The following is a 27386-nucleotide window of genomic DNA, read 5'->3' as shown; positions in this document are numbered from 1 at the left end:
AAGGAAAGATACCAGACCTCCGGGGGGAGGACAGAGATAGAAGATGGATGGTTAGTACAAGAAAGGAGACAACTGGAGCCTGGGACCAATGAGATCTGAATAATGATCAGACAACAAAAGGTAGAAAAAATAATTTTATTTTCTATTCTGTGTGTTAGACCACCAACGTGAGCTAGGATTTAAGAGAGAAGAAAAGTCTTTTTTTGTTTATAGCACAGGGTAAAGAGACTAAAAAATAAACCCACCAGGATATTTGAAAAAAACATCCACTTGGGCAGGAAAATTGATTCAATAGGCTGAATTGAATCAAATTTTTTTTTCTGAATTGGGAAGCATTAGCACAGCCCACTTGTACTGTAGCCAAAAGTCAATATCTGGCTCCACCTGCGGGCAAAGGAACATAAACATGTCCATTCTTTGCCGGTCTAAAGCGATGCTAAAGAAAATAAAATTACCATACAACAAAAAGGAAAAATTTGCATTTCTTTATTTCTCTTGTGTTGTACTATGTGCAGAGTCTGGCATCTTAAGGTTTCATTTGTGTATATTGTTTCATAGTCAAAAGCACACACCAACAAAGGTGCCCCAAGACAAATAAGCGCAAACCGGAAGCCCGCACCAAAGAAAAAGTGTTTTAAGGGGCTCTGATGGGGGGTGTTGGTGGGGAACCCCCCCCCCCACTTTACTGAATACAGATCGGGCCAGCATTGTGGGTTTGGGGGGTTGTAACCCCCCTCATTATACTGGAAACTTAATTTTCCCTGTTTTTTAGGGAAAAAGTGAAGTTTTCAGTATAATATGGGGGTTACAACCCCCCACAATGCCAGCATGATCTGTATTCAGTAAAGTGGGGGGGTTTCCCCCCACACACCCCTGTCGGAGCCCCTTAAAACACTATTTTTCTTCAGTGCGGGCTTCCACCTTGCGCTCAGTTGTCTTGGTGCACCTTTGTTGGCACGCGCTTTTGACCTGTCACTGTGTACATTAGTACTTTTAGTTTGTATTTGAGAAGGGTTTTTTTTTCCTGAGGGCAGCTGTTCTATTGGGGATGGAAGTTGAGGAACTGTTGATATCGGGACCCATGTAGGAAGATATTGTCAGCTCTCAAAATAGCCCCAACTTAAAAACTAGTGAAGACCCACTGCCCTAGGATGACCTTAGAGTGATATTCTATAATTCAAGGATTCTGGCCCATTTTCTTTTAAGGGCCTTGAAGATCAAATTTAGACCCGTCTTATACTACTAATTGAGGAAGTTTCTGCAAACCACATCACCATACATTCTACTAATTTTACCTAGATTTAAGTACTACCTTTAGCTGTTTTACAAGTTTTATTAAAATTTTGATGTATCGCAATATCATTAATTCAAAGCAATTTACAATTAAAAACCAGGGTCTTAATTATTTAACTACAACTGACACACATGAACATGATGTACCAATACATAAGGGAAATAGGGAGAACTATAATAAGCATAGTAAAGGACACATGAAAGGAAAGTACAGCAGGAGGATAAGAAATTTAAAAGTAATGATAAAATGGAATAGAAAATGAAGAACTTTTTTTTTCAATTTCTCAGAGCCTAAAGACAGAGTACATGTGAGTTTTTAAGCAACGAATGGGATCCTTGTAGAACCAGCATTTTAACAAGCCTTTAAATTTATTTAGTGATTTTTCTTCCTTAATAAATGCTGGTAAGGAGTTCCATATTCTGGGTGCCATGAGAGATTCTAGAATTTATTTTTAAAATTCCCTTCATAAGAAATAAATCATAAAATATACATACACTAGACCACAGAACGTGTACGTAAGAGCACCTCTTTGCCCCCGGCATAGCTCTAAATTTTCACCAGCATGAGCACCATCTTCTACCTGCTACTCGTGCCAGCCTCAGCATCCTTCTGCTGTCATTTCCTGGCACAGGACATGACATCAGAAGGGAGCTGAGAGCGGCACAAGCAGCAGCTAACGATGCTACTCATACTGGCAGAGATATAATTTCAATTATAATGTGCCACCAAAAACATTTGCTCTGTTTCCTGTGCCAGAGCTAAAAGTTTCAAGTTTATTGGTTTTTTATACCCCGATCATAAAACAAATATCTGACCAGTTAACAATAAAATTTAAATAGGAAAGCAAGATATATTTGATTGTGTTTAGAGAGAGTAGTGAGAAAAATAGAAACATATAAAACGTATAGACAGACCTGACAGTGAGGGTAAGTGGGAGGGTTAGGAAAAAGTTACATAGTCTTAGGAGAAATGAGATAGAGGGAAGGGATATAACATGGGGGGCGGGGGTGCCTGGTATGAGTGATATGCTCTGAGGATGATAATTAGATTGAAAAAGAAATCAACGAATGGACGAGGAGAAGATTAAGAATTGGCGTAGGCATCTTTAAATAGATAAGTTTTAAGAATAGTCTTAAATTTTGGTAATTGAATTTTGTCCCGAAGAAATTGGGGGAGAGAGTTCCATAATGTGGGTGCAGTTATGGCAAAGTTAGTATTCCTGGTGTAAAAGGATTCTTTTAGAGAGGGAATGAAGAGGAGTTTTTGATCGGATGATCTTAAGGAACGAGGAGAACTTTGGGGGATTAAAAGTTTATCAAGAAATAGAGGTAGGTGTGAATGTTTGATTTTAAAAGTAAGTAATATAATTTTATAACGTATCCGATGAGAGACCGGGAGCCAATGAGCCTCTTTGAAAAGAGGAGTGACATGTTCGGACTTGCCGACATTGTAAATGAGTTTAATAGCAGTATTTTGAACAAGTTGCAGCCGTCGTAGTTCTTTTTGGGGGAGTCCATTGAGAAGAGAATTACTATAGTCTAAGTGTGAGATGACTAGGGAATGAATTAGTATGTTAATCGAGTCGTTAGTTAAAATAGATCTGAGGGAATGAATGATACGTAGTTTGAAGAAACAAGTTTTTACAACGGAGTTGATGTGATCGTGAAAAGTAAGTTCGCTATCTAGAAAGACGCCTAATAGTTTTATTTTAGTCTCCATACGTAAAGGTGTGGATTTAATGTAAATTGTACCAGGTATTGTTTCAGATTTTTTAATGGGGAGAAGAAGACCGCAAGATTTGTCAACGTTGAGTGAGAGTTTGTTAGAGAAGAGCCAATCGCTTAAGATAACAAGTTTGCGAGACTGACCTATAGAATGTGTTATATGCCTTCCCCCCAACTTTGCTGAAAGTGCTACCTTAGCTGCTCTAAGATAAATTAGAGTAATGGTAGGCCAGTAATGTACAGTAAACATGTTGGAAGATATAAACCAAAAAGGGAAGAGAATGAAATAAGATGACAGCTACAATCCAAGGACAAAACAGAACACACAAGGTAAAAAAGTTAAATAAAATCAGCAAAAGCATGAGTAAATAGCTAGGTTTGGAAGAGAACGTTAAATTTAGGTAGAGGGTTCTAGATGAATTTGCAGCAGAATCCTGAGGAATAACTTACCATCCCAAATCAGAGAGGAAATAACACTATAAAGATTTAAAAGCTCACTGAAGAATTTTCAGAGATGCATTAGAGATTGGACATACTTAAAACACACCCCCTCAATTTCTCAAGTTGCACAAGTCAAAATACTGCAACTTAAGACTCAATTTGGCAGCTTTTTAAACTCTTTACCCTATTGTTATTAGCCCTCTTTTCTGTATAAATTTGTAGTTCTACTCCTACATTCATGTTATAGTCGATGTCTGTCTTTACATAATAAAAATTGGGGGAAAGGAACATATCGCGTAGAAATTTTTAATAAAACTTGGAAAAACAAGTTTATTAGTAGGCATAGAAAACATTTTCTGTACCATTATTAAAACCCTTTGCCCTCCCCCTTCAAAAAGAGACAATACAACCATTTCTGTTTTTTATTTTCTCATGTTTACAAAAAAATTTCCATGAACGCCAGCAGAAAACCTGAAACAAAAAAAAAAGTGTCAGAAAACATTTTGCTCAACAAGCTACACTACACACATCCCAATAGCAAAATAACATACAAAAAAAACCCCTACCCTAACATGATCTAAGAGTCTAGTTCAAACAATAGGAGTCCAGTTTTAATGAATCTTATACTCTCATTCAAATTCTATATTTTTTTTATAGAGTATAGGCCAGGGGTAGTTAATTCTGGTCCTTGAGAGCCGGAGCCAGGTCAGGTTTCAGGATATCCACAATGAATATGTATGAGATGGATTTGCATGCACTGCCTCCTTGAGATGCAAATCTATCTCATGCATATTTATTGTGGCAATCCTGAAAACCTGACCTGGCTCCGGCTCTCAAGGACCAGAATTGCCTACCCCTGCTTCAATAAACATTTTATTATTTTAGATTTCAATACACAACCTCATGTTTTTAAACATTTAAGTGTTCAGTACCATTCCAACTGCTAGTTTGTTAATGAGGGCCAGCATAACATGGATTTGCTTAGTTACAGGCAGTACAATACCCCAGCCAAACTTCTTGGATCTTGTGTCATTTTTCAGCAGCTCTGCAGGGGACATTTTGATTGTAATTCAAGCAATGTAGTATTTTATATGATTTGTCCCTGTATGAAATATTATATAGGGCAAAGAAGCAGAACAATCCAATTGAGGATAGCGGAATATTTAAGTTGCATTTGAAATCAGCGAATATAAGCACCTTTAACTAAACACTGGAGCGAGCAGCTCACAGTGAAAAAGATCTCAAATTTGTGGTTTTGCAGCAAGTGTATTTACCCCGGGTGGTAACATCTCCCAGAGCGTAAAGAGCAGAGATTAATTTGTGTCTGGGGTTTGAACACAGACCTTCAGTGGACATAGATCGAGTCTTTCAACAGCAACTTCCCCTCTTTGCTTCACAGACAGTGTTTTGGATAGTGAAAGCGTTTCTACCTTTTGAAGCAATGCCTGAGGAGTGAAGCATTTGGTGTGAGGAGAACTATATCAAGAAGGGTGGTTCCCCCCCCCCACTGTGTTTAGCAGAATTTTAGTCTGAAAGGACTTTTTCACACTCAGAACTAATGCAATGAGTTTGCCCGTAAGGTGAGCTAAGCAGTGGGGGAGATATATTTATATATTTGGAAACTAAGGCAGACAGATCTAATTAAATTCAGAGAAATGAGCGATGTGAGGTTTGCTGGCCTGGTATTTCCCCTTTAAATCAAGTTCAAGTTTATTTAACATAGGAAGTTGCCTCCGCTGAGGCAGACCAGAGGTCCATCTCGCCCAGCGGTCCGCTCCCGCGGCGGCCAAGCAGTGTACATTGTACAAAATTTATAATAATAAATGTGGAATTTCATTGCCTCTTTAAAACCAGTGGCAGATTGAATGTCAACATTTAGTGTTTTAGCTAGTGGGCATGTTTTTGCTCCGAGGCTGCAGTTCAGGACAGCCTGGTGTAGCCACCTGGGTATAAAAAGAGATCAGCACGGTATGCAGTTGAATCGCACTCAAGTTAGAGAGGGAAAGAACACCAGGGAGTGTTTGGTGCTGGTAAGCCTTCAGTATATTGTGAACTTTTAGTCTGGGGCTATAATTCTTTGAATTTATAGCAGATGCAGGGACAGGGAGATGACAGTGCAGTAAGAGGTTTTCTTTAGGTTTCATGTAGAGAATACAGGAAGTTTGTAGAATATGAATGTGTGCCGAGTGGGTGTGGACCTAAAGGTTTTCCTGTCTGTTTGTGGGCAGAACAGAGTTAAAGTTTAGAATGAGTATTATGTAAGTAAAGTATGATTAGTTTGTGCTTAACAGTTTCAAGGGAATGAAACTAGGTGTTGTAGAAGTCACGGGATTAGAGTAATTTGGTATACATGTGTTTAGTTCACAGTTTCAGCATGGCAAGTTACCCCTCCTGATGATGCTTTCACCGAAACTCAGGTCTGGATAGATGGGTTCAAAGCAGCATGCTTATCACATAAGTTACACAGGGTGCTTCACACAAATTTGTCCACCTGCAGAGCCGGTGAAAAATTACATTATATCCAAGAAGTTTGGCTGGGGTACTGTAGTGCCTGCAACTAAACAGATAACTGCTACTAACTACTGCGCCTTGCCCTGGCAAGCTGGCATCCAAGACCTTGATTGCTCAATGGATTTGAATGGCCATTTCCGTGACTTACATCACCCGCAGCAAGCAGCTGCCAATTTCACTTAAAGCACATTTGACAAGAGGTGGGGCTGTGTTGTGGGCGGAATCTCGCACAATTCATCCTGATGAAATTTGTAGGGTGGCTACTTGGTCCTCTCTTCATACTTTTACCCAGTTTATGTGGGGGCACAGTCTGATGCTGTTTTCGGGACAGGCTCTTCTGTCCCTCCCTGGTTACCATTGCTTTGGTACATCACCTAACATATGTAATGTAATGTAATTTATTTCTTATATACCGCTAAATCCGTTAGGTTCAAAGCGGTTTACAGAGAAATATATAGGAATCCAGAAGGGATGTAACATAATGGAAGATTAGGTTTATACCTTTGATATTCTTTCTGTTACTCCCTGGAGGATTCCATATGACCCGCCTTCTCTGTGTACACTCAGCTGTTTGATGTAGCCTGCTTCTTTCTGCCTCGGATACTCTCCTTACAGGCTTGAAGAGTTTCCAGCCAGTTGCCAGATCCTGTGGGAAGGTCTTTTTGGGGTGCTTGCTGCCCACAACAGGCTAGTTATTCTAAATTGCCTTTGTGCCCGTTTCTCACTTGTTAATATTTTGCAGAGCAAGCCAGTTCATGATTTATTTGTATTGAGGGGGATTCTCTCCTGTACCCCCCTTATCCTGGATTTACAGATATGTGCTTGGCTTTGGGACTGAACTAGGGTTTATTACTAACTTTTAGCCTAAGGGGGGTGGAGCATTTGTTCAGAAAAGATTTCTGCAACACCCGTACTGTGGGTTGGGATTGAACACCTAGAATATGGAACCCTCCAGGGACTAACAGAAAGATTATCGAAGGTATAAACCTAATCTTCCACTGTTACCTGTAAACTGTACATTATGTATATTTAACCTGTAATCCATTCTGAGCTCTTTGAAGAGAACGGGATAGAAAATGAATTAAATAAATCAATAAGCAGCAGAGTTTACAAAAAGATAAAACTGGGTAGAAGACATCCAAAGAGAAAAGCAAATAACCAATGACCAACCACAGCAGAGCACTTCCATTAACCGGTGCCACAAATCATTGGTCCTTGTTCAGCTATCCAAACTCAGTGAAAGTAAAACGAAATATCTCTAAATTCTGGTTCCTATAAATAATGTAACAAGGGGAGTTAATTTGAGATCTGTGGTCTGGAGAAACTTACCTCCTTTATGCTTCTTCTGTGCTAGCAGGGGCATCTCCTCCTTTGGTGTTTCTTGTGTAAATCACCTGGGCCCGGTGCTTGGATACTAGTTTAATTAGCCCTAAAAGGGAGTAATAAACATTTCATTAATTCTGCTCATGTACTGAAACTCATGGGAAGGAGTCATTTTATCTACACTGTTGCAGAACTAAAAGGGAAACTACATGAGCTAATTTTGAGGAATCAAGCTTCATGTTTACATACATTTATATCATGTTGATAAAAATGAGACCCTTTATTTTTTTTTAATGAAAAATAACAGCTGGGGTGTACAGCTTATCTCGCAAACAGGCCTATGGTAGCTACAAAACAATCATGCAACAAACATGTAGGGGTTGGATGCCTATGATGTAAGCAGGAGCAGGTTTTACATCAAATAAGCCCTGAATAGGGTTTATGGCTCCATTTCCTGAGGCAAACCACACTTAAAAAAAAAAAAAATCTAACCTAAAGATTTATAAAAATTTGTAAGATTACCCATACAGCTCTATTTCATGTTTTAGTGGTTTTCATGGGGTAAGGTAGAAATATGGACATAGCAGGTAATTCTAGAAAGATTAGCTAAGGTTAGGCACTAGAATGATGTACACTAAGCATAAATTCTATACTGGCAATTACATGCATAATTGCCAGTATAGAATACCAGTGTGAGTTTGCATTTACATGCTTAACTAGGCACAACCACTTACACCATGCCAAAGGCTGGCTGTAACTGCTCACACCTAAATGCTGTCAATTATGTGTCTAACTGACAATATTCTAAAAGGTTAGTGTGTAAGTGCTTGACATGCCTCTTTTGTAGTTAGTTATACACTTTAGCACTTAGACCTAACATTATGAAATAGTGCTTAAGCATAGTTGCACATCTAACTGAAAATTAAGGACAATCTGTCAATTAACTCCATGATAATAGGCACCTAATTAGCCATTCAAATTATGCACATAACTGGCAGTATTCTATACCCTGCATGCGCAATAATGTGGGCACAAGATCACAGAATGAGAGGGATAGTGTAATGCAGCAAAACAAAACTGGCCTATTATTCTGGCCCAGTGATATTTCTATTACAACCCGCCCAGATTGTGATCTCAAATGTCAGTTTTGCAATCCAATGGGGGGGAGGGGGGTCACAATCCAGTAATATCAAACTATAGGAAAATGTGTCAACTGACTAGGATTAGAAGCAGATGTTTGAGCAGCACTTAATGCATAGAGACGGAACATCCTATTTTACCATGTGATCTTTTGCAACATGTCTCAATGCATTAGAAAAAATTTGATTTCGTAAATAAAGTACTAACAGCCCAGTAAAAACTGTTACACAGACTTGCTTTTATCCAAATGTACATAAATGAAACATTCCAAAGAGCAGCAGAAGTGCCCAAGTATTGTCTGCTAGAGGCTATGGTAAAAGCTATTAGCACAAGTGGGTTTAAATCTGGACAAATTCCTGGAGGAAAAGTCCATAAACCATTAAGAAGGACTTAAAAGTAATCTACCACTTATCCCTGGGGCTAAGTAGTATGGAATTTTCTTCGGGTATCCTGCCAGGTACTTAAGAACTAGACTGTGCACACTCTGGTTGAGTACCAATAATACAGCAGGACATGCACATACATAGTGCTGGGCTGATCTCAAGGCTCAGGCCATGAAGTCATAGTACATAGAGACAGGATGTCCCACTGATTTGAACTGGATAATGCTCAAAGCCAGGAAGGAAAGAAAATCAAACAGTGCTGAGCCCAATCAGCTGAATAGTGCCGAGGTATCTCCAGCCCTCAGAAAGATAAAAGTGCCCCAAACCTCTCCAGAGGCAATTGGGTGGAGGTGGGGGGAGAGACAGGGAACCTAAACATTGCTGTGAAAAGCAACCCTCTCTCCCTCCAAAATACAGAGCTTATCAATAAACAGTTTTCAGACAGTGGTAAAGTGCCACTCAAACAATAAAGAAAGTGCAATTCTTGGTGCTCATGACAGATTATCATCAGGTGCTAACTCCAGAGAAACAGTTATGTGCCTGTAACTAAACTTTAAAAGATGACCAGGGCACTACTTGCCCCAACTAGATTCAACTGCTCCAACTGGAGCTCTCTTAATGTTAGTATCTCAAGTTCCAGTAAATTTCATGCAACTGCTAAAGCTAGGCGCGGTTCAGTCCAAGTCAACTTACCTTTGTTGAGCAGCTCCTGAAGAGCGGCTCTGGCTAGAGAACCCCTGATTTTCAGCCTCTCTGAGACCACAGCAGGTGTGATGAGCTTGTAGTTTGGAACTTCTTTACACAGTTTGTCATATGTAGCTTTGTCAAAGAGAACCAGGTTGTTTAGTTTGTCCCTCACTTTTCCTTTGGACCACTTCTGCTCAAAAGATGAGGAGACAGGACCAGTCACACAGACAGGTATCATATCCAGACTTTAGATCATCAGAAATAAAATCAACAAGAGTGAAACTAATTTTTTTTTTAGTTTATATATCTCTCAAAACTTAACAGGATATATAGTTGTGTATATTTTATCTGCATTTATCTGATTTCAGGTTTCTCTGAATGGAAAGCAGTGCATGAAACCAGAAATTGCATTCATATGAGCAGACTTGGCAAACTTAAAGAATGTCTTTATAAATACAGTATACTGAGGAGATACTGAGGGGGGAAGGGAGAGGAATCTAAGCTGCTGTGTACCTCACACACAATACTAAAAAAAAAACAACAACTTGTGTTACACTTCTAAAATCTTTACATATTTGCAAATACTCCTGTTCTATCGTCTGTCAACTCCAACATTTAAACAGTAACAGGGAAACCCTTGTGCCATATGAAGGTCAACTAAGGAGGTGATAGCAAGACATTCAGGGGGCAGCAGTCTCACACATTATCCCCCCACTACAAATTATCACTTTGAACTACATCAGACCTAGAATTCATCTCTACTGAAATACGAGTATGAGTAGATTAATAGTTGTGCTCATAGTAGTCTCATTCAGCATAGTAGGCCTTGCATCCTGCTGGATAATCACTTAATTACAAGCAAATGTATCTCTTACCTTCTTTTTGGCTTTTCCACCAGATTTGTTTACGGGGTCTTTGTCCTTCTTGGCAGACTTGCCTGCATCTTTCTTCTTCTTGTCATCTTTGGGTGGCTGAGTTCAGAAGACAAAGGACAGAATAGTTTTTGCATACCTAAATTATGGGATTTCTTTCCTTTTATCAAAGAAGGCACAGTTAAGTGAATGAAATAGGTCACATAACCATGATCTTATCACTTAACAGGCAAGGCAGCAGCAGGGAGATTTAAGGATTAAGCTGGAGAAGAACAGGGCAGTTTGGTTCTATCAAAAGCAGACTGCAGGAGATTCCTAGGGACAGAACATTACCTCACTGTGAGCAGAGTATGTTTCAGTGATGTCATTTTAGGTTGCTGGCATCCAAGTGCTTGCAGATAACAGTACAGCTACAGAATTTTGCCCTTCTCCCCAATAATGTTGCTGAAACAGCTGCTAGATAGCAGCATCTGGAAGGGCTACCTGAAAGTCTGGCAAACAATCTGCCATACATCTATATATCCACTGCATATTTAGGCCCATATATGTCCAGTAGGGTTTATCTCTCACTTTTTAGAAGCATAATAAAAGGAGGAAGTGTGTTGTACAATGTCCCTCGTTCAGGTTTGCCAACAATCCAAAAGCCTCAAAGGTGCTGTTTTGAGATCCCTAATGATAGCATTCCCAAAGCAGGATACACTGCTAGGCAGTTAAAACACTAGTTACAGAGAAATTAAAGATTCAAAATGCAAACACTGCCCCCCCCCCTTCTCATAGTTGAGTAGCAACTGAGAAGTTAAAAAAATTATTTGTTTTATGTCCCTCTCTTAAAAGCTACTGTGGCCATTTTTATCCTCCAAGTAGGCACCTTTGTTTCTACAAAGTTCATTCTCAAACTATGGGCCAGGACCCCAAATATTCAGAATAACAGGGCTGATCCACCTCCTTCTGAACTTCCACTGTGACTTATCACTATTTGCAATGGTCAAAATAAGGCCTGTGAACATTTACAAGCTCCCACCACCTCCTAGGTAGTTTTGGAGACCCATACAGAATATTCAGGTCAATAAGTGCATGCTCACAAGTCCTATTGTGACTTCTATCACAGTTGCCACCAGTGCTGCTGATGATTCCTTTCTTGTGGGGTGGGGTGAGGCTATGAACAAACATGTTTTGTTTGCATCTGGGGTTGCATTAATTTTTGCTTGACAAATGCATCTAAAAATCCAAATTCACTGACAGTAATGGAGGGTTGGAGATTAGGTATAAGGCATGAAGGGTGGGGCTACTAGCTTTGCTATTTCTTGGTCAAACTCCAGACTAGAAGGGGGTTCTGCTCCAGCCCTTTTCCAAGTAGCCTACAGAGAAGAGGAAGGGAGATAAGTGAGCCTTGCGCAGAGTACTCAAGAATTCAGCCTCCTCTCTACTGTTGCTCCTGCCCCATTACCCACTTTTTTCCTTTTGCCTACAAACAACTGTTACGAGAATCCTACTTATTTTGTAAATGAACCAAGGCCAATATTAAAGGCAAATAATGAATGAGACCTAATAACCTCACTGGACATGAGTAGTTTAATGGTTACAGCAGCAGGCTGAGAACCAGGAAAGCCAAAGTTCATATTCCAATGATGCTCCTTGTGATCTTGGGCAAGCATGGACAGTTAGGGTTGCCAGCGCCACCTTAAAGGGATATGCCAACACCATTACCCTTTCCAAGATCCAGTTTCCATGGCAATGCCAATGGGAGGCCTCTCTCCACACCTTGTTAGAAAGAACAGGATGCGGAGTGTTGGCTTTATACCACAGTGAGCTTTGAGCCCCCCCCCCAAAAAAAAAACAAAACCCTCAAACACATTTGCACCCTCCTGCTACACTTATCTGGCTTATCATCTTCCACTAGCCTTGGAGCAACTCAATTAACTCTACATTACCACAAGAGGAACTTAACCACATAAGATGTTTATGTTTATTTAAGATTTGATATACCGCTCCTGTTAAGCGGTTTATAATGTATCAAACTAAAATGAAATTAGGTACTTGAGAAAAACTACCCTACCTGTCCCGAAGGCTCACAATCTAGCTAAAGTACCTGATTAAAATAAAAACAAGTAAATACATTTCCAATATCAAAAATCAAAGAAATAGAGAAGATAAATTTGTTTTATTTTTTTTTAAGCGATAGAAAAGGCTCCGAGGCGGCTTGATAGTAAGTTCAGACTGCAGAACACTGTCTGTGGTTAACAGACATTCTACGGTCTCGGGGGCTATTCCAAAAAGTAGCATGTAAGAAAACGCAGTACGTTTAAGGACAACTGTGCTTTATATGTGTCCAGGCCTGTAACCATCGCAGCAGCACGCATGGGCCAGCAGAGAGCCCATTATCACGAGCAAAGGTACCCACAGCTGCTCCTATCCACCTCCCTCCACACGGCAGGCATGCCGGGCTACCAGGACCCCACCACTCTGCCTGCAACTCCCCCCAAACCGAACCATCCCGGGTCTCACCATGGTGCAAACGCCGCCTCGCCTGCAAGATGTCGGCCGGAAAGGAAGAGCCCCTTTGTCTGTAACTAGTAAACCCCGTGCCGACGACCAGCTTCCGCCGCACAGAACTACAGCGTCTGGAATTTGGAAACTACAAATCCCAGGATGCAATAGTTCCCTTCCTCTTTCTTCTCGGCAGTTGTGTTGTTTGTTTGTTTTTTTAATAATTGCTGAGCCGATGTCTTTTTCGCACAATCGGGATTTCACCCTTCGCAGCGGATAGGTATGAAAAAATAAATATTAATTTTCTCCTTAGGAGCTCGTCAGGAAGCAGCCGAAAGTCACTTCCGGTTAGAATCTTCCGTCCGTGGCGCCAGGCTGGGCACGCTCGAGCCACGTGCGCTCTGGTAGTTTATTTAACGCCCAGGGACTACAAGACCCATAACGAAACGGGCGTACCTCTCGCTGCAAACTACGTTTCCCGTGACGCGCCGGGGCGAAGCTGGCTGGAGATGGCGATCTTCAGTGTCTATGTGGTTAATAAGGCGGGCGGACTCATCTATCAGCTGGACAGTTATTCGCCCCGCTCTGAGACCGAGAAGACCTTCAGTTTCCCGCTGGACCTAGTGCTGAAGGTGCACGACGAGCGCGTGGTGGTGTCATTCGGACAGCGGGACGGGATCCGTGGTAGGTGGGAGCAACCCGGCAGGAGAGAGAGTGGGGGGGGGCATAGGAGCCAGCTCTGGGTGCTCGGCTACCCCTCCCCCTTCATGGAGGTTCTGTCCAATGATGGGCAATTTGTTTTGAATTTAGCACCCCCGATCGTTTTGAAAAGTTGGCTCCTAAGAGGGAGAAAGACGCTGGGGATCCAGTGGGGCTTTCGTATAAACTGCACCTGCTAAGTGTATAGTCATATCTTGTATACTGCTATAAAAGCAGCATTAATACTTAACAGCAATATTCCCTTATCTGTGGGCTCAAAGATGGCTAATGCATGATCCACAAACTTTTGCATGACACCAATTACCCTTCCTGGATGCAGTGAAGGAGCTTACTCAATATTGGGAGTGTTCTAGTGCAGTGGTTCCCATCCCTGTCCTGGAGGCCCACCAGGCCAGTCGGGTTTTTAGGATAGCCCTAATGAATATGTATGAGAGAGATCTGCATATAATGGAGCTGCCAGGCATGCAAATCTGCTCCATGCATATTCATTAGGGTTATCTTGAAAACCCGACTGGCCTGGTAGTTGTCCAGGACAGGGTTGGGAACCATGTTCTAGTCCAGTGATTCCCAACCCTGTCCTGGAGGAACACCAGGCCAATCGGGTTTTCAGGCTAGCCCTAATGAATATGCATGAGAGAGATTTGCATATGATGGAAGTGATAGGCATGCAAATTTGCTTCATGCATATTCATTAGGGCTAGCCTGAAAACCCAATTGGCCTGGTGTTCCTCCAGGACAGGGTTGGGAACCACTGTTCTAGTGCACTACAGCTGGCACATTCCTGCATCATCTTGTACTGAACATAAGAATAGCCACACTGGGTCACACACATCTAGCCCAGTATCCTGTTTTCAATGGCGACCAGTCCAGGTCACAAGAATCTGGCGCTGGCAGAAACCCAAATAGTAGCAACATTCTATGTTACTGATCCCAGGGCAAGCAGTTGCTTCCTCCATGTCTTTCTCAATAGCAGACTATGGACTTTTCCTCCAGGAATTTGTCCAAACCTTTTTTAAATCCAGATACACTAATCACTGTTACCTCTGGTAACAAGCTCCAGAACTTCCTCTCTAATAGTACCAAAATCTGACCTCTCAGAGCACACTACCAAAAAACCCCTTATCCACACTCTCATCACCTCTTGCTTAGATTACTGCAACTTGCTTCTTTCAAGTCTTTCACTCAATCATCTCTCACCTCTTCAATCCATCCAGAATTCTGCTGCATGAATTCTTGCATTCCGCAAGAGCCGCCATACCCCTCTCCTCAAATCACTTCATTAGTTCCATCTTTCTGAATACAGTTCAAAGGGAACGCAGTGCTGTTCATTTTGATATTTATAGATGCTCCCTGCTCAGAAGAGCTTACAATCTAACTTGGACAGACATATAGGGTTGTGGATGCAGAACCCAAGGTGAGAGGAGTTAGGAGTCAAAAGCACTCTCGAAGAGGTAGGCTTTTAACTGGGCCTTGAACACTGCCAGAGACGGAGCCCGCCGTAGGGATTCGAGCAGCTTGTTCCAAGCAAAAGGTGCAGCAAGGTAGAAGGAACAGAGTCTTGAGTCGGCAGTTGAAGAGAAGGGCACAGATAGGAGGGACTTATCATAGGGGGAGATAACTATGCTCTCTCCAGTTAACTCCATTCATCAGATAAGTCCCTTCTATCCATACCTTTCTCCCCCCACTGCCAACTCCAGACTCTATCCCTTCTATCTTGCCGCATCGTATGCCTGGAACAGACTGAGAAGTCATTACGTCAAACTTCATCACTAGCAGTATTCAAATCCAAGCTAAAAACTCACTTTTTCAAGGCTGCTTTTAACTCCTAACTGCCACTCGCCATAAGATACCTATACCTATCTTACCATTTTCCCTATGAGAAACTCCCCAACCCCTACTGTCTGTCTAAATTAGATTATAAGCTCTTCTGAGAAGGGACCGTTTATTACAGGTTAAATGCACACATACAGCCCTGCGTAAGCCTTTCTGTGCTTTAGAAATGATAGTAGTAATAGCTTAGAGCAAAACACAAACTGCAGACTATGTACAAGATGTAGGCTTTGTTTATTATACCGATAATGGAAATGCAGTAAATATACAACCTTATTCACAACCAAGGGACCCAACACGGATAACACGCCTTCCTCATGAGTCCATGGTGGATAAGGTATGAAACAAACAGCAATATAAAGGTATCAAACAAGCGCCTGTGTGAGCCAAATGTTCAAAATGAATGTGCGTCGTAATAGCTTAACTATTCTTAGAGTGAAAAAGAATATTTCTTCCTATTTGTTTTGAGTGAAGGAGAAGCCTAGTGGTTAATGCAGTGGCCTGAGAACTGCGTTCAATTCCTACTGCAGTTCCTTGGATAAGTCACATAATCCTATGTTGCCTCCCGCATATAACAAGTCCCATAGTATTTTCATTGCCACTGCTACTGTAAAGTAATTTTTAAATAATGATTCTCCATTGATCCCTACCCCCCCCCCCCTCCTAGAATAAAGTTTGGGTATCGGTAAGTCTGATGGGCAGGTATATCGATCATAAGTATATCAACCAGCAACTTCCAAAATTTATGATATTCAAATTTACTTATCTGTTGTAAGCTTTTAAATCAGCTGATTTAAAAGCTTACAACAGATATTTGACTATCATAAATTTTGGAAGTTGCTGGTCGATATACTTATGATCTGCTGAGGTTATCTGAAACAAGTTTTTTTTTTAAATCAATTGCAAGAATCTGAATTGACTGCTTGATAATTAGTACTTTCTGCTGATTTTTTAATATCAATGTGAATCTCTAAGAAAATGGTGCACAACATACTTTAGTAAAAGAAGATAAGTAAGTATTTATATACAAAAAAGAGATTAAAAATAAGTGATTTATCTAATTTTGATTAATAGGAAGGAAGAGGGTGTTTTTCCTATGATCTAAACGGGAGCGAGTGAATTGTTCATTTTGAAACCCAGTTGGGTTAATTGCTTCATATTCTGAGGCTTTTTCACCCCATTTTGTTCACATTTATATCTGAATAATAGCAGTAATATCATAAAATGGTCATGGTGGGCGTTTTTCTAATATTTAATATCCTATATACCTGCCTGATAGGATAGAATTCTGTTGAAAAATCATTTGTAAACACTCCTCTCGATAGATGGAAAATCAAATATTCATAAATCCCACGTAAGATGTATCTCATTTGAAAATTTAAAATGCTCAAGAAGATAGCTAGGTAAGACCATTCAGAGACTTAAAGCACATGCAATCAAACTTGAATAGCACCCTCGCCTCTATTGGCAGATTCTTCCAAGATTCAGGACTGTGATGTGTAAGGTTTTAGATAAACAATTGTCCTTTCAGCATCTCTTGGGTAACTGTTATGATCTTATTATTCTAGTTGGGCATGCTGTGCTGTCCATCAATGGCATTGACGTGAATGGGAAATACACTGCTGATGGGAAGGAGGTGCTGGAATATCTAAGCAACTCCTCCAATTACCCTGTGTCCATCCGCTTTGGGCGGCCTCGTCTTACCTCCAATGAGAAGCTTATGCTGGCCTCCATGTTCCATTCGTGAGTGGACATATTGTTAATTTGTCTCTTATTCAGTATTCCTGCTCAGAGTTTCGTATCTCAAACTACAGCTGGCATTATGTTGGTATGGCACTGCTGGATCAGTGTGATGGCTCAATGGTAACATGACGCACTGTAATGCGGAAGGACCCCAGTACCATTCCTGAACTAGGTTGCTCCTACCTTGGGTTGGTTGATAGGTGGCAGAGATTAGTATTCAGAGCTCCTGAGGAGAGTAGGAGGATTATAATTTTTAGGGGTGATGCATACTGTAATCATGGGTTGAGGGCCCATGATTACAGGACTTCACAAGGTGCCTTGGTGTATGTTTCCCAGTTGAGGGCCATAGCTTTGGTGAATAGACTATGCAGAAAACTTTGTATAAGACATCTAGGGGGGAAAACAAATGTTCAAGTTTGAGTATGAAAAATAGCGGGTATTTTATAAAAGCCTTGCTGAATGCTGAGTCTTTTATACAATATATATATAGTACTGAGAAAAAAAGCATGTACGAGGGTAAATCAAAAAGTAAAGGCAAAATACATTTAACGGCTTAATAGAAGTAATTGTGAGCGATTGAACATATCACTTTTCCACATATTCCCCATGCAAGATGATGCATTTGTTGTATTGTTCAACTAGTTTCTGCATTCCTGCAGAAAAGTTTTTCAGCTGCTTCCGAAGTAGAGAGCTGCACGGGAACGGGGATGACGGGGATGTCACGGGGATTCCGTGGGGACGCCCCCTAGGGTCGCGAGGATCCCGTGGGGACGCCCCCTAGGGTCGCGGGGATCCCGTGGGGACGCCTCCGAGGGTCGCGGGGTTGGATCGCAGTGCACTCGAGCCGCGAGGGTAGTCTCCTTCTCCTTACCTGCCCTGTCGCAGCACACAGCTGAACGGAAATCTTCCCGATGTTAGCGCTGACGTCGGAGGGAGGGCTTAAGCAAAGCCCTCCCTTCCTCCGACGTCAGCGCTGACATCAGGAAGACTTCCGGTCGGCTGTGTGCGGCAGGGCAGGTAGGGAGAAGGCAATGGCGTACGAAAGAGGGGGGAGGGGCGGTCCGCCCCGGAGAATGTGCACAGCCGGTCAGGTCCCCCGATCGACCGACAACAGGCCCGGCCGACAAATCTCCCTGCCCTGTAGCCGCGAATCTAAATTACCTCTTACAGCAGCTTCACTACTCCAGCTGCTGTAAGAAGGTAATTTAGATTCGCGGCTACAGGACAGGGAGATTTGTCCGACCGGGCCAATTCTGTTGTCGGTCGGGTGCAAAAGCGCCACAAAGGTGGAGGCAGGGAGGGAGGAAAGGTGGAGTGGAGAAGAAAAGACGCTTAAGGGGGGAGAAGGCCGCTGAAAGCACTGGGGAAGACAAAGGGGTGGAAAAGAACGCTGAAAGGACATGAGGTAAACGGGAGGAGGGGGGGGAAGGACCCTGAAAGCACTGGGGAAGACAAAGGGGTGGAGAATGCCACTGAAAAGACATGGGGAAAACAGGGGTGGAGAAGGCCGCTGAAAGGACATGGGGAAGACAGAGGGGGGAGAAGGACGCTGAAAGGACATGGGGAAGGCAGAGGGGGGAGAAGGATGCTGCCTGACAGGACATGGGGAAGATGGTGGGGGAGAAGGACACTGAAAGGAAATGGGGAAGAGGGAATGGGAAGAAGACGCTGGCAGGGAAGAAGACAGAGGTGCCAGACTATGGGGGGAGCGGAGGGAAAAAGATGGGTGCCAGACCAATTTGGGAGGGGGGAGAAAGGGAGAGGTACAATAACAGAGCAAATGGAAGACACAGAGAGAAGAGAGGCAGTGGATGGAAGGAATTGAATGAGAACATGAAGAAAGCAGAAACCAGGCAATAAAGGTAGGAAAAAAATTATTATTTTTTTTTTTTTGCTTAAGGATAAAGTAGTATATTAGTTGTGTTGATAAAAATTTATAAACATTAGAGGCTCTTGTAGAAACCCGTTTACAAAGTATGTATTCTTCCCAATTAATATTTCCAAATTAATAAAGTCTTTTTGCTTATTTTTAAATGGGTTTCTACCAGAGCCTTTAATTCAGTAGCATAATTAAATGAAATAACTATTTCTGTAGTTTATAGGGACGGACGGGGACGTAGGGGATTCCTCGCGGGGACGGAGGGATTCCTCGCGGGGACGGGTGGGAGTCCTCACGGGGACGGGTGGGGATGGGTGGGACTTTGGCGGGGACGGGTGGGATTTCTGTCCCCGCGCAACTCTCTATTCCGAAGCCAGGTGAGCACCGCTTCCTTTACTTCATCATCAGAGATTAACCTGCGACCTCGCAGTGTTTCCTTCAGTGGACCGATGTTGTGATAATCGCTAGGTGCTGGATCCAAGCTGTAAAGAGGATGTGGAAGAGAATCCAATCCAATGTGCTCTTGTGTGCGCAATGTTGATGGATGACCAGAACTACCTTCGTCAGTTACACCTGTTCTTCCCACTTTAAACCTTTTTACCCACTCATAAACTTTTGTAGATTCATGGTGCTATGTCCATACTGATGGTGAATTTCTGCAGGTTTCACTCCCTCTGCCCAAAGAAGGCACACTACTGCAAGTTGTTCTTCAATGGTACAATTTTGCAATGAATTGTCCATGTTTCTAACCTCATGACTGCCACACAAATACAAGCCAAGCTCTGCACTGTGCATGGACAAACTGTCCAACAGGCACATAAGAACAGCCACTTCTGGGTCAGACCAGTGGTCCATCGCGCCCAGCAGTCTGCTCAAGCGGTGTCCCCCAGGTCAAAGACGTGCCCTAACCAAGACCAGCCCTACCTCTGTGCATTCTGGTTCAGCAGGAACTTGTCCAACCTTGTTTTGAATCCCTGCAGGGTGTTTTCCCTTATGACAGACTCCGGAAGAGCATTCCAGTTCTCTACCATTCTCTGGGTAAAGAAGAACTTCCTTTCGTTTGTATGGAATCTATCCCCTTTTTTAGAGAGTGCCCTCTCGTTCTCTCTACCTTGGAGAGGGTGAACAACCTGTCTTTATCCACTAAGTTCATTATCTTGAACGTTTCGATCATGTCCCCTCTCAGTCTCCTCTTTTCAAGGGAGAAGCCCAGCTTCTCTAATCTCTCACTGTACGGCAACTCCTCCAACCCCTTAACCATTTTAGTCGCTCTTCTCTGAACCCTTTCGAGTAGTACCGTGTCCTTCTTCATGTACAATGACCAGTGCTGGATGCAGTATTCCAGGTGAGGACGTACCATAGCCCGGTACAGCGGTATGATAACCTTCTCCGATCTGTTCGTGATCCCTTTTTTAATCATTCCTAGCATTCTGTTCGCCCTTTTTGCCACCGCACATTGCGCAGACGGTTTCATTGACTTGTTGACCAATACTCCCAAGTCTCTTTCCTGGGGGGTCTCTCCAAGTATTGCCCTGGACATCTTGTTTTCGTGCACAAATGTTGCATTTCACTAGCTCTATTCTGGTTATTGCCTTTAATTTTTGATTAGCCCGCAGAACATGGGTAAATCAAAAGCAAATTTAAAAAGAAAAAAGTATTGGGGAAGGAGCAACTGGGCAGTAGAGAAAAATTATTAGGGGTATTTAAGGAGAATGTGTATATATAGATAAGACAACAGTTTTGTTTAAAACTTTACAGTTTAATGTACCTTTAAACTCAAAAAAAATTAATTTTATAAAGCAGTATCACTCGTGTCTTTGCAGTGTAAGTAGTGCTGTTTCTCTCTCCAAGAGGCGACTGCTACTTACACATATGTTTAACCTATAACCCGTTTTGAACTCTTTGGGGACAACAGGAATGAAAACAAATTAATTAAATATAAAATTCCATGTACAGCCAATTAAGGAGCTGAGATCCAAAATGTAAACTTTAAGTGGTTTTGAACACCTGTGGCTATACATGGGACTCATTCAAAGCCCAAACCCAGAAGAGAATTTAGTTGACAATTGTGTGACTGGAAGCAAGTGGGAATTTTCCACAGTATACATGTATTGCTGTTCTAAAAACAAAATCCAGTACTCCGTTCGAGGAACCCCCGCAAATTTTGAAAAGCTGCAAATGTGGTTTTTTGCCTGTCAAAAGGCAGGGGAAGCAGGAGAGGGCAGCTGGAGTACCAGCGGGTGAAGAAAATCATTTGCGGTCTGCTCCAACTGCCTCTTCCTGTAGTAAAGTCGGGCTACACCAATCAGGAGCTGCTTTGACACGCAGCTCCTGATTGGTGTAGCCCAACTTTACTACAAGAAGAGGCAGTCAGAGCAGACTGTGAATGAGTGAGGGGAACACTGTACCTCAAACCATGCCTATAACATGGCTCTTAAAAATTGTTGTGTTCTGCTGCTCCTTGTGGAACTAATGCCTTTACACTACTTATATTTATTTACACAGATAAATTTCCTTCTTACATAGGTAAAAGGTATCTAACCCTTCTAAAATTATCTCCTATCCCTTTTTTTTTTTTTTTTTTTTGCACAGCTGGTGGGAATACATACAATAGAGGAAAATTTCTGAGTAGTTATGAAGGTTCTTGGTGGCAGAATCATCCTAGTTTTGACTGAGCTGGGAGGATATGTTGATCCCTCCAGCAATGACCCTTCCACTGGCTCAGCACAAACTTTCTGGAAGAGTTACAAGGTTTAGTTTCCATTCTCCCTGTAAAAGCTTCTCTGGCAGCACACCATGCTGTTGCTAAGAATATTGTTTGCATTCTGGAATATAGCAGATGGCTTGTAGCAGTGCACAAAGCCTCAGTTCCTCTATAATACAATATTAGGAGTGTAAAGATCATCTCTCAAGTGTCCCTCAGACTTTCTCCAGGATGAATGGAAAAAAAACCAGCATTTACATCTTTCTGTGCAGGGAAAATGACTGCATAGATTTCGTTCACAGCAAGATGCCTTTTTTCTTATATAACTTCTATTTCTCTTTTATGAAGGTTGTTTGCCATTGGGTCTCAGCTGTCTCCTGAACTAGGAAGTTCTGGCATTGAAATGTTAGAAACTGACACATTTAAACTACACTGTTTCCAGACACTCACAGGTAAGATTTTACCTTCTAGGTTAGGGCTTCCCAAACCTTTCCTTGCAACTCCACAGCAATTGGGTTTTCAGGATGTCCACAAGGAATATGCACGAGATTGATATCCCTATCTTGGAAACCTACTGGCTACTATTTAAAACTATTGATTTGGGCAGGTACGGTGGCTCCTTGCTGGTTAAATAGCATTTTAGCACTTAAGTGGGGCTCTCCTGCTGAATATCCTTAGTTAGTGGCTAACCAGCTACATTGCGTGACTTATCTGGTTAATAGGACAATATAAACAGCTGTCCTATCTTTAACTGCCAAAACGTTAACTGGTTAGCGCTGAATATAAGTTAACTTTTAAAAAAAACTAATCTAGTGTGGTAGTGTGCATGAGTTGTGTGGAAGCAAGGCCTTCATAAAACACAGACAAGGATACAAAGTGAATCAAAAACTTTTATTAACCGATGCTCATCCTTGCCACTTCTCTGGCACAGCAAATAAAGAATGATGTCTCAAGTTCATAGGCAAACTTTCCAGTCATCAAACCTTCAATACATACATCTACTTGCAGGGTTCACAACCATAGATCTGGCTCCCTCCTAAACAGGTTTCTTATACAGCCAAAGTTACAGCTTGTCCTACCTTAGCTGACTTATCATGACTTCCATACACACAGGCAAGAGAACCCCAAACTCCAGGGCCATTTCCCTTCTCACAGAGCCTCTCCTGGTACTCTCTTTCTTCGGGGTCCTTGCTGAACGACTTCACTCGGGCATATGAACTCACTGCCTGAGTTCCACCCCCCATAACTCATATGACTCCAGAAAAAGGAGGATGGATTGAGACATCCGGGTTTTACTTCCATTGAAAGCAACGGCAGTAAGGAGGACAGACTGAGAAACTGTTGTACCACCACTTTCTGCTCACTGGCTTGTGTATTTCCTTTTTTGGCCCTGTAGAGTTTCAAATTACAGAGCAAACACTCTCTCTTGGTTTGCCTGCTTGCTTTCCAGTACCAGTTTTTTTGAGTGCCATTTGAGCTTTCCCCCCCCCTCCTAGCTCTTGTTCCAGAAGACAGAATGGTAAAACCCGGGTGCTCTGGCTGTCTATCCCTGCCCCCATTTTCTCCCCTTTGAAATCAACCTTTTTTATTTGGAACATCTATGAGGGCAAAAAGTCAAATTTTGGCAAAATAATAAACTTTTGTTTATAATGACAGGAGTTGTCATGCAGCTTATCGTAAAGAATTGGAAAAATTGGGACAGATTAAATTATTCATTCTGGTGGGAATCCCTATGTTATCTTTAAAATGGAAAAGTTTATGGCCATTCAGAAGGGATATTACAAAAAATTTATGGAGGTTTGGGACCCATTAACTAAATATTGTAAAGATTGATTTATTTGTATAACTGAGGAAAACATGCACGAGGGGGGTATATTTGGCATTTGTTAAGAAGTATAGAAGGGTTGATTACAAATATTTTTATGAGATGTTGGTTAATGGGAAGTGGGTGAAAATAAGTCTTGTTTTTATTCTATTAAGTATATTGTGCTGTAATGATAATATTTTATGTAAATGCATCATCTTTTGTGCACAATTGAAGTTTTAAAAACGAATAAAGAATCTTAAAAAAAAAACCCAACCTTTCTTACTTTAAAACATTTCTATTCAGCACTATCTAATGACCTAGTGGTTAGGGCTGCAGCCTCCACACCCTGAGGTAGCAGTTTCAAATCCAGCGCTGTTCCTGGTGACCCTGGGCAAGTCACTTAACACGTCATTGCACCAGGTACATTAGTGAGATTGTGAACCTACCAGGACAGATAGAGAGAACTACCTGAGTACCTGAATACAAACCACTTAGGCTATAAGTGGTCTATAAATACTAAATAAATAAATACATTTCCATTTACAGGCATCAAGTTTGTGGTACTGGCAGATCCGCGACAGGCTGGTATTGATTCCCTACTACGTAAGATCTATGAGCTTTATTCTGACTTTGCACTAAAGAACCCTTTCTATTCCTTGGAGATGCCAATCAGGTAAATAGGGAAGGGAAAGCATTGAAACCTTTGTGCATTTTAGGGCCATACGTAACAATTTACACAGGCTGTTTTTCAGTGGTTTTAAGTGCTGTTATAGATAACAAATTACCTGCCAAATAAACTCTGCTTCCATCTTGGGGGAGAGATAAGGGTTTCCTGGCATAAGGTCTCTAGCAAACTTTACAGCAGTGGCTGCCGTTCTTCTGACATATTAGTTATCATTTTTCTGCGGTGCTGTTAAAGGTGTATAATTTCTAACACTGTATCATGTTGATACTGTTTAGTATGTTTTGTGGGTTCCTGCACTTTGTTTAGAAGATTAGGTACAATGTCAGTGACTTGAAAATCTTTCAGTATTTGTGGATAAACAAATTTACATTTTCTCTAAGACTCTCAAGACTCCTGAAGCAGGCCATTTTGGCCGAAACATGTACATGTCGAGTCAGAAGAGAGTTATATGAAATAATTAAGTCCACCAGTCTTGATTGGACATCTCCACTTCTTGCTTTGTGGCATTATGACTCTTAACAGAAGGCATGGGTGGTCACCTATAATGAAGAGCAGTGATAGCATTAACTCCCTTGATAGCAGAGAAAATGACAGCTGATCCAGGCTGCCCATTTTATGACTGACAGCTGTTCTCGATTGCAGGTGTGAGCTCTTTGATCAGAACCTGAAACTTGCACTTGAAGTGGCTGAGAAAGCTGGAACTTTTGGACCTGGATCATAATGTGCTGAAGAACTGCTGGTGCCAGGAAGTGCAGCTAATCACATGATACATGTTGACTTTTCTAGGCTGCTGTCACTGGGGACTATATAGCTGTATCCACCTTCCCTCAAACAGACCAGTGTTGTTATACAAGTAGCAGCAATGAGAAGATTAGAGGTGAAGCACTTTGTACAGCAAGTTAATGTGAGAGCACACTGAGGCTGCTTATCCTAGTTGGCCCAGTAGGGATGTGCTGCCCTGGCTCCTCTTCCTGATTCTATATATATCTGTTGTTGTTTAACTTATAAAGATTGTATTCTTGTTTGAGGTTTCTATAAATTCTACTGCTGTAACTGATTATAAAAGAGGCAAGAAGATGCCTATCACAGCAGATCTTGTATTAAATGTGCTATATAATTCTGCAGACAGATTCAGCTTCTGCTTTTCTAAGGGTACAACTCAGACAGAGAGGCTTTATATGAAGCTTTAAAAACAGAGGAAGCAGCAACCACCACACTTTTTCATACCATGCACAGAGAATCATTGGGGCTGCAGGCCACCTTGCAAACTCTAGGAACGATCTCATGCATCACCTATGGAAGGATTTCAGTCATTAGCCAAGTTTAGATCTTCTCCAGTTTTATTGTTTCAAAGTCTGTAAACAAAACCTAATCCACCCATTTATTTAAGCACCATTGAGCACAGGCTAATTGTTGGGATATAAATATTAACTACTGTTTTTCTATGGTGTGCTCTACAGCTACTGTTAGACTATCAGCACAAAAATGCAAATTTCCAGTTAGCACTTTCACTGAAGAGTAAACTACTTCTGGGCACTGCTAGCAGCTGCCCCTGGAAAGGGGTGGGGAGCATGCAGGCAGCTCAGGCCTGTATTTAATATCAACTTTAATAATCAGAGCAGTTATGCAGATTAAATGCTACATGTAATTTAGTAATTAAATTTAAGAAACAGTCCCAAGTCAATGCACAATGAAAATTTAGCTGCCGTAAGCTAGAGCTAATAGACCCTGCTGCTGGCCAAGTGAGGCTAATTGAACATTTCATTGCGAGACATAGAAAAACCAATACATGTTAACGCTCTGGTGAATGAGGTAGAAAGATGAAGGCCATGGTCCTAGTCTTCGCTTGCACTTCCAGTAATATACAGCAGTTAAAGATCAAACAGAGGCATGAGTAGTGTGTGTGGGTATCATAGCAATGTGTACTATCAAACATTCATCCCTCTCTAAGCCAAGTCTTGTGTGGCAACCAATGTTCGGAAGTAGTTACGGAGAGAGCCAACAACAAAATTTGGGTTTGCTCTGTGTACAGTTGTGTTCAATGAACTTTTTCTTAAAGGGCTAGTAATGACTTAAGGGGATTCAACATCTAATCCCCACCGCGGCAGCCTTCTGAAAGTCTGCTGATACATATGAGCACTTCTGATTATCTTTCTAACAGATGTGGTACTAGCTATAATAGTGTTCTAGAATCACAAGGAGATGAGCATCCAGAAACTGCCCCATTACTACAGTATCTCTAGTATTACCTGGGCAGGAAATTCTTAGCTTCACTCCCCCTCACACTGCATCTGACAGAATATCTAAAGCTACAACTCTAATCTTTTAATGACAGTTTATTTGGCAGAGAGCTTTGCTTGGTTCGTTCTGACCTCTGGCTTGACTCCTGTAACATGAAACTTTGTGCTGCATTATTTTCCCATCTCTTTGCAGATGGGTGTTGGTTTTTTTTTTTAATTCTTTATTCATTTTCAAACTTACAATAAGTGTGACAATATGTCCAAACAAATTAACAATAAATATATCACTTAATAATCATCAATGGTATAAATGATATGCTCTGCTACACCACTGGAGTTATCTTTGCTGGCTCCGTTCCATGTGAGCTATTTTCTACATGTGGCAGATCCGAGGATGCGTCCTTTGGTGTCTCACTACCCCATTTTTACGCCTGGAGCTTTCCAGCTGGGCATGCAAAATGCCACCTTTCTTAGGTGGCAAGCACAAGGTCTACAATATCTTTTTCACCTGTTTTCGGAGGAGGGGAGCCTGGTCACATTTGCCGAGCTACAACGAACTTTTGACCTACAGGCTAATGATCTCTTCGCCTATTACCAGATCCGCCACTATGTTCAGTCCCTCCCAGTGGCTGCCCTTACTGAAGTCTGCAGGGAGGCGCTTTCGGAACTCTTCAGCCTTTCAGCCCAACAGAGGATTTCTCTACGATTTCATATTGTGGGGTTCCAGGATTGCCAACCAAGTACGAATCTGGATATATTAGCGACAGCGTGGGCTGAGGACTTGCATTGCCAGTTGACTGCTCAACAGTTACAACGGGTCCTGAAGAACATTCAGAAGGTGTCACCCAATATTATTCACTGGGAAATGCAATTGAAAATTGTTCTTAGACTTTACATTCCACCAGAACGTGCAGCC

The 27386-nt window shown here is 41.8% G+C and overlaps 2 protein-coding genes across 2 annotated transcripts; one reads left to right on the top strand and one right to left on the bottom strand.

The window, feature by feature from the left end:
• Positions 1-3867: 3867 nt before the first annotated feature.
• Positions 3868-13153, bottom strand: RPS25 (ribosomal protein S25). Its single transcript, XM_033917946.1, has 5 exons — positions 12881-13153; positions 10379-10474; positions 9510-9693; positions 7300-7399; positions 3868-3930 (listed from the first exon to the last, which is right to left on the bottom strand). The coding sequence occupies exons 1-4, from the start codon at positions 12881-12883 to the stop codon at positions 7305-7307; spliced, it is 378 nt and encodes a 125-aa protein (XP_033773837.1). The 5' UTR covers positions 12884-13153; the 3' UTR covers positions 3868-3930; positions 7300-7304.
• On the top strand, positions 13130-25995 carry TRAPPC4 (trafficking protein particle complex 4). Its single transcript, XM_033917945.1, has 5 exons — positions 13130-13546; positions 16981-17155; positions 22087-22190; positions 24092-24218; positions 24873-25995. The coding sequence occupies exons 1-5, from the start codon at positions 13372-13374 to the stop codon at positions 24949-24951; spliced, it is 660 nt and encodes a 219-aa protein (XP_033773836.1). The 5' UTR covers positions 13130-13371; the 3' UTR covers positions 24952-25995.
• The last annotated feature ends 1391 nt before the right edge of the window (positions 25996-27386 follow it).

The sequence above is a fragment of the Geotrypetes seraphini genome, chromosome 13, assembly GCF_902459505.1.
Source record: "Geotrypetes seraphini chromosome 13, aGeoSer1.1, whole genome shotgun sequence".
In the NCBI taxonomy this organism is placed as follows: Eukaryota; Metazoa; Chordata; class Amphibia; order Gymnophiona; family Dermophiidae; genus Geotrypetes; species Geotrypetes seraphini.
This window is presented reverse-complemented; position numbering and strand designations above follow the sequence as displayed.